Source organism: Macrobrachium nipponense, chromosome 49, assembly GCF_015104395.2.
Source record: "Macrobrachium nipponense isolate FS-2020 chromosome 49, ASM1510439v2, whole genome shotgun sequence".
Lineage (NCBI taxonomy): Eukaryota > Metazoa > Arthropoda > Malacostraca > Decapoda > Palaemonidae > Macrobrachium > Macrobrachium nipponense.
In genome coordinates, this window is record NC_087224.1 from 4,685,357 (window position 1) to 4,694,146 (window position 8,790).

General features: G+C 36.9%; 1 protein-coding gene across 1 annotated transcript in view; it reads right to left on the bottom strand.

Annotated features, from left to right (window-relative positions):
* The window catches only part of LOC135205187 (retina and anterior neural fold homeobox protein 2-like), a 23,881-nt gene extending 22,124 nt beyond the window's left edge, over nt 1-1,757 (bottom strand). The window contains 1 exon segment of the mRNA XM_064235551.1: nt 580-1,757. Coding sequence (XP_064091621.1) covers nt 580-684 — 105 coding nt within the window. The 5' untranslated portion in view covers nt 685-1,757.
* Between the last annotated feature and the right edge of the window lie 7,033 nt (nt 1,758-8,790).

Here is an 8,790-nt window from a genome sequence, read left to right on the forward strand (position 1 = left end):
TTATACGAACTTGATGGATACTAATGTCATTATAGATCTACCTTTTGGTGACGACAAAAGATTGACCACGGTGTTCCACCTACGTTTGATGAATACACCATTTATATATGTGTGGGTGTACATTCCTCCAAGAAAACCCATTCTTAATCTAAAGTGAGGTTTTCACATTGGAAATGCCCACAAGAACTTAACTGTCTGATATATTTCCAGTGTGCAGTGTAATTCACTGATGATGCATTTATATACGTAAAACAAAATACATTAAAAAATGCTGCTGAGATGTCTTGAGAAAATGGACTTTGACCTCGCATAAACATTGCATTGATGACAAATATGCATAGATTAAAAATGCATTGAAAGATGTTCAAGGGTATATTAAGTCTGATCTGACGTAAATAGTTGCATTGATGACTAATATGCATAGATGTTGAAAGATGTTAAAGGGTAAATCAACTCTGACCTGACGTCAACATTGCATTGATGACAACTATGCAGAGATAATGAAAAAAAAATGCATGGCAAGACGCCAATTACTTATGAATAAATGCTCCAGAGACAATAATTGAACTTTGACCTTACTTGTCTCCTCCTGCCGAACATGTACTCGTCCATAAGGATCTCCGTAGGCAGAGGGGGCAGCCCTGCCCCTAGGCCAGCCGCGCCCCCTAAGTATCCTCCAGCCATAGTCGTTGGGACGGCGCTGCTTCAGGAAGGAAAGGAGGAGAAAGGAACGCTGGGCCGCTCTGTATACTGAGGTTATATTCGAGAGAAATATGGCGGTCGCCAGCGAGACGCGAAAGGGGGCGTTGCCCGCCGGCGTTCTTCGAATCGATCGAGATGAAATCGAATGGATTTTGGAATCGATTTTTCGAATCTGAATTAAAAAAAAATTTTTAATCCGAATATATTTTGGGATAAATTTTTCGAACCTGAATTTAATTTATTTTGGATTTTTGGATTAGAATAGATTTTGAAATCGATCTTTCGAATCTGAATTAAATTTTTAGATTTGAATAGATTTTGAAATCTATTTTTCGAATCTGAATTCAATTATTTTTGATATCGAATAGATTTTGAAATCGATTTTTCGAATCTGAATTGAGCCTTTTGAATTTTAATATATTTTCAAATCGATTTCTCGAATCTGAATTGAATTTTTTTATTCGAACAGAATCTGAAATCTATTTTTCGAATCTGAATGGAATTTTAGACTTCGCTTCGCGGCCGGGTTGTGCTATGGAATCCGCTAACGCATAAATTATTTAAGTAAATATTTGTTATTTCTTAAAATATCTGTATAATACTATAAACTTTGGCGTGCGTTCGATTATATTGATCGTTAAAAAATTGAATAATTAAATAATCGATGAAAGATATATAATTTACGACGTGGGAGACTTAGGTATCTACTTTATTGATGAAATTTGCTAATACTGATCAATAAAATGGCTGCTGATCAAGTATTCCCGCAGAACGAACTTGCACAAATCTTTAGCGCACTTAACACAGACTCAAGGTAATAATAATAATAATAATATTAGAGCGTCTGAACTCTCTCGCAAACTGGCAGATACAGCGTTGTTTTCAACGATGGGGTAATTCGTCAATAGGCCTTATTCGGAAGTGGTTCTTCGATGGCGAACGGAATTAAGAAATGAAATCTTAACGGAACGTAGGCCTAATCGTTAACCTTTTTTTTCTCTCTCTCTCTCTCAAGATGACTGGAAACCACGTCTATATAATCTAAAACGACAAATAGGCCTAATTCGTAGTGGTTCTTCCGATGGCGAACGGAAATAAGAAATGAAATCTTAACGGAACGTAGGCCTAATCGTTAACCTTTTTTTTCTCTCTCTCTCTCTCAAGATGACCGGAACCACGTCTATATAATCTAAAACGACAAATAGGCCTAATTCGTAGTTATTCGTCCGAGATGCACGACAGTACTATTGCACGAAATCAAACTTCGTCAGTAGGCCTAACTGGGAACTAACCTCGCCTTCTCAGACAGCCTATTTATATATATATCTCTCTCTCATTCACTGACGCCCACAAAGGGCGCGCTGAACAGACCTCCAGCTACCGGCAAGGGCGTCATCGTCTCTCTCTCTCTCTCTCTCTCTCCCACGGGGGCCGCCCCGTCGAAAGCAGCGACGGCGACAGCGACGAGGACGAAAGCGCGCCCAACCGATAACCGCCCACGCGCCTCCTTTCGGTGGTGGTGATGTGTGTGGAGGGAGGGAGGGGGGGGGGAGGGGGGGGGGGCGGGGCGGCGATGGAATCTTCGTATATAAGGGCGCCTCGCTAACACTTCCTCCTGACGAAGATGGCGTCGTCGGCCACGTGGTCCTCGGGGAAGAGTCGGGTTAACTGGTGGCTCAAGTCGGGTGTCCTCCGGCGCTCTTTCTCTCTCTCTCTCTCTCTCTCTCTCTCTGGGCAGGACGCGTGCGGCGGGCGGGCGGCGAAGGGCGGCGGTATAGAGAGACGACGATCTCCGATCTCCGCCCAACTTACAGAAATGACAGGAAGCGAGTAATTAGGAAAGAATAATGATGCCAGTTACAACCTCTAAGGATTTATAGAACCGCCGGACGCTGGCATTTGCGCGCGCACGCACCCTTAGGCCACGCCCACTCCTGCAGCCTGCTCAGCCAATCGGGAGCCAGGGGGGGCGGGGTTTCCGGAAGCGGTGGTGGTGGCGGTGGCTGCTGCCAGAGGGTCGTTGTTTTGTTTGTTTTTGTTGTTGTTGTTTGTGTATGTTGTGTGAGTTCGAGAGATATATATATATATATATATATATATATATATATATATATATATATATATATATATATATATAAACATAAATATATACATACATATATATATACACATATATACATATATATATATATATATATATATATATATATATATATATATATATATATATATATATAGAGAGAGAGAGAGAGAGAGAGAGAGAGAGAGAGAGAGAGAATACGAACGGAGGTCCACGTAAAAGGAATGACAGGGGCTGCAGAAAGCGACCATGAGTCATGCCTACGGTGCGCCGCTTGAGGAGAAATAATGTAAGTAAAAAATAAATTTACTTATTCTAAGTAGAAGATCCCACATGAGGGGAGTGGCTTATCACTTGACAGGAATGAAACGGATTATTTTTCATCAGTTGCAACAGCGAATTATATACAGAGCGGCGACGGAGGGGGAGATAATATAGTCATTAGCGAATATGACACACAGACATACACACTACTATACTCGCTTTGTTGGGTGTATATCTAATTAAGTATACCTAATTAAGTGCTCGCGCCATCTAACGTTTGGTACTTCATAAAAGAAGACTCCGAACTTTATATATAACCTCAAGGAGGCGTTTATCAAAGTATGAGTATCTACTTAAATTAGGTGCTCAGTCACATGTTTCTTAAGGGTGCTATCTCTCTCTCTCTCTCTCTCTCTCTCTCTCTCCACACCAATAATATTCTGCTTACATTAGGGACTCAATATCCTGTTTCTAAAGGTTATTATCTCTCTCTCTCTCTCTCTCTCTCTCTCTCTCTCTCTCTCTCTCTCTCTCTCTCCACACCTATAACATTCTGCTTACATTAGGGACTCAATATCCTGTTTTCTTAGGGTTATTTCTCTCTCTCTCTCTCTCTCTCTCTCTCTCTCTCACTCTCTCTCTCTCTCTCTCTCTCTCTCCTCGTATTCCCGATCTTCCATCTTGCTTTCAAACCTTTTCGCTCTCATGTTCCCATTCAGCGCTGAATGACCTCACGGGAGGTCCAAGAACTGGCCATTGGCCGATTTTATATTCCATTTCATCTTCCTAAATGATTGGTTACTATAATGCTTATTGTCTGAATGACGTAGTTCGGGTACCTTTGCAAAATCAATTTGGGATGTATGGAATTTTAAAAAAATTAATAAATACATTTATTTAAATTTCTACCTCACATTTGGGATCGAACCCCGGTCTTTCGAATGAGAGGCTAGTGTTTACCAATTTGTTTCTGTCAAACATGTTCTCATGTATTGGTTATATATCTAAATTATATATAATATTTATCTATCTTCTACTATCTATCTATCCTATCGTATGCATAATATATATAGATTTATAGATATGATATAAATATATACATTATATATTTATATAAATATATAATAAGATTATATATATATAATATATATATATATATATATATAAATATCCGATAATATATCTATATATATGTGTGTGTGTGTGTGTGTGTGTGTGTGTATGTATGTATGTATTCTACATTATAATACCTATTTACCTAATACATACAATATATATATATATTATATACCTATATATATAATATATATATATACCTATATAATATAATCTAGATTATATATATTACTATGTATTATAACCATATATAATAATATATATATATATATTATTACAAATCCAATGAATATGGTGGTCATTAGAGAGAAGTAACAGCAAGGACTAAACAGATCAAAATTTGCATTACTAAAAAACAAGCAGAATAGTATTATAGGGTATCAATGCATTGCATCTTCGCCTGCACTTCTGAAGAAACTCCAATTGTAAAACATCCTCAGTAGGATCCTCAGTAGGAAGGCGGCTCCACAGTGAAAGGTATAAAGGACCCCTGGAATTCTGGAGGAGTTGGACAGCGAGGCGCCACATTTATTCCATATCGTTGCTACTGCTCAACGAATCTGGTCGCTATCGGCGGATGAAGTGGGGGAGGGTGGGAAAGGTGAGGAACAAGATCCCATACCTCTTCGGCCAGTCATAACTGCTATAATAATAATAATAATAATAATAATAATAATAATACAGTGTCCACAAAGTCCCAGTACCATTACACTCGATAAATACTCGCAACGGTAATGGAACTTTATGGACACCCTGTATCAAGAAACGAGAAACCGCTCCGTCTAAAAGGGACATCTTCTCTCCGGCAGAAGCAGAAATCCACACGGTGTTCTATCATAGTAAAGGAATAGCAAATGTCCTAAAGACAGGTCGCACTGATTTTGATCGCTGTTATAAATACACCCGAAGCCCTTACGAACAATACTCAATAACTTGAGCGTTATTTACTGACGGTTTCAATAAAAAGTTAAAAACAAATTTTAACGCTAGTTAATGGTGTCACTTTGTTGTGATATTTTATTCTTAGTTATTTTATTATTCTTGTTTTTGTTATGTATATGAATTGTATTATTATCCATTTAGTTTGTTTTCCTCCTCCCCAGTGGTTTGTCTGTTTGGTAATTGCCACTAATGACCATTCTGTTTTTCCATATATTTGTGAGTGAGTGGTGCTGTCACCGTGGCTGTGTCGGAGATTTTTTCGACTGAAGGAGTCAGTTGATCTCTGAGCCTTATTACTCCTGGTGACTGCTGGATTTGATACATAACGCCTCCTTGGACGTACTTTCAATCTTGAAGGATTACTCTTCATCCTGCTTCACCCTCGGCTCAGTAAATGTCGAGGGGCTCTCGCTTTGCCAAGGTATAGGTGACTGATATTTGTTGGGATATCCAAGCGATCTTTGACTTGTTTCTTTTGGACGTCCACGGTTTCCTGGAGGATCATGCTCGTGGGCGTAGGATCGCTGCTTTATGGGCCCGGTCGAGTACCATATATACATTCATCACTTCGCCCCTTCAGTTTTGTCTCTGGACGCAGAGACATATAAATATTTATAAAGATCACGGTTATAACTCCAATGTTACGGAGGACAGAAACTCATATGTAATTAAGGAGATCACGGCAATTGCTCCAGTGTTTCAGAGGAGGGAAACCACCGTTAGGTTATTTAGCTTATGATTATTAGGCTATTCTTAATTTCCGAATACCTTCTCCTGTCTGAACCCCCTTCTTCTTTTGGACGTATCTTTGCCTTACTATCTTCATTGGGTAAGTGCGTTGTTTTATAAATATTTCAGGGTGATTGATTTTCATTAATATATGTACTGTGAGGTTCAGGAATAACTTCTGTCTTTATGTTTTGTATTAAATTTAAGTGTTTTTGTGGTGTTTCGTTTTCCCCCATGAATTAATTTTTGCACTCTTGATATTATTTGAGAGCTATTCCATTGATGGTGAACTTAGCTTATGGTTGTGAACAGAGTTTGGTAAGAAAGGCATCTAATTTTTAGTAACGCCAAAAAAGGACCGTTACAATGGACAAATCTTATGCTACCACGATGATGTCAGTGATTATATATGTATGTATATATATATATATATATATATAGACATGTATATAACATATATACACATATGTATTTCCTTGTTCCTTTAAAAAAGCAATTGCTTTAGCGGCATCGAAGTGTTACATACATACATACATACACATATGTATATAGATAAATATATATATTTTATCATATACTGACTAATAGTGGTTGGATAGAAATGTATTACGCAAATGAATATACACACCTCTCACACATATTTATATGTATATATGAGAGAGAGAGAGAGAGAGAGAGAGAGAGAGAGAGAGAGATTCACGTACCTCATCCCTGTCAGCGTGAAATTCCTAAACTGCGTATCTGATATATAAGAGCTTTCCATCTCTACACAGGAAACTGGAGATTCTTGAGTAACAGGAATTTTTTAACTTCTTTTGTAGCCCTTAGTGTGGAACATTTTAAAAGCATATTACTGCCAGAATTGTTTGTTTGTTTGTTTGTTTGTATTGTGTTTTTACGTTGCATGGAACCAGTGGTTATTCAGCAACGGGACCAACGGCTTGACGTGACTTCCGAACCACGTCGAGATTCGTGAACTTCTATCATCAGAAATACACACATCTCTCACTCCTCAATGGAATGGCCGAGAATCGAACCCGCGACCACCGAGATGAGAAGCAAACACCAAGCCAACCACGCCACTGAGGCGCTTTTACTGCCAGAATTATGATGATAATAAAATTTAAAGTCTTAACATCATCATGGCGTCGCAGTTTCCAAGGCGAACAGAGTTTCCTTAAAACCTTTTAAAATTGTGAAAGAGCTGGAATTGTATAGTGTTATGATATTATGATTTGACCCAAATAAACTATATAGTATATATATATATATATATATATATATTATATATATATACATTTATATATATACACATATATATATATATATATATATATATATATATATATAATATATATATATATATATATATATATATATATATACATTAGTATATATATATATATTATATATAATATACATATTTATATATATATATATTATATATACATTATTTATATATATATATATATATATATATATATATATATATATATATACATATATATATATATATATATACAGTTCGCCTCCTATCGAGAGTAGGTTACAAAATGCAATAGGAATCGGAATTGTTGGAACTGGAATAAAAACTAGTTAATCCAGAATTGTCGAGAATAGGTTATAAAATGGAATAAGAACTGGAATTATTGGAACTGGAATATTTTATCTAGTTGACCCAGAATAGATAACACTTTTCTTCCCGTTACAAAATATAGGAACTGGAATTATTGGAATTGGAACTGGGATATAAGATTTAGGCCAAAGGCCAATTGCTGGCACATACGAGGTCATTCAGCGCTGCAAGGAAAACTGAGGACAAAAATGTTAGAGGTGTAACAGCAGTGAAAACCTACAGTGCACCCATCCTCTGTGCATGGGGTCATAGCAGAAGCACGGTATTATTATTATCGCTTTTAACCTCCCACTGCAGCAGTGACTGATCATGATAGAGCCTGTGATTCTTTTGCATCGACCCTGGGCGAGACGCGAACCCGCAACATCTAATTGGCATGCCACGACACTAACCGTAGTCAGCGTAAGGGTATGAAAGGCTCTATCCCTCATCTTAACTGATAAAAAATTGCAGAAGCCATCGATGTGACGCCAGTTGTAGTAGACATGATCAATCAATCAATCGTACCATAGATGTTCATGGACGGGATCTTTCTATTGATATACCAAATAATAATAATAATAATATAATAATAATAATAATAATAATAATAATAATAATAATAATAATAATAATACTGTAAGTAAAATACGATTATATTATAATACTGGAAGTAAAATACGATTATTATTATTATTATTATTATTATTATTATTATTATGAAACCTATTTATACAAAAGGGCCACCGACTTGAAATTCAAGCTTCCAGAACATCGAAAGTAAAACGGAAATACAGAGAAATGATCACTTACATAAAATGAAAAAAAAGAAAATAACAAAATAATAAGGAAATAGATGAAAATGTGAGTGAACTGTTAAAAAATAAAAGGCGCATTGTATTTAGGTACTAAAAAGTAAACCAGTACTGGATAATGGTTTAAAATATACTCTATGATGACTACACAAGATTCTTTAGTGTTCTGTGAAAGGAGACTATTACGGAGATTTAGTCCTTGAGCCAAGACCCAAAATTTTACGTATCGGTACCACCTGGGTGGGCAAATTCTGGTTGCTATTTTTTATTGGTGTATATCCCTACATCACAATTTGACATAACCCTTGCAGAGTGGCAGCTTATTATTACTAGTAATCACCTCTTGAATAGACAGACCCAACATCGGTTCGACTCAGAAAGACAACACTTTCTCCGAGCATCAGCTGTTATGTCATTATGTCCACCCACGACTTACTAATCACCAATAAATACATATAACGGCCCTACTTACTAGCTTAAGTACATATTCTGTGTTATGCATTGATATTCAGGCTGCTTTCGACAAA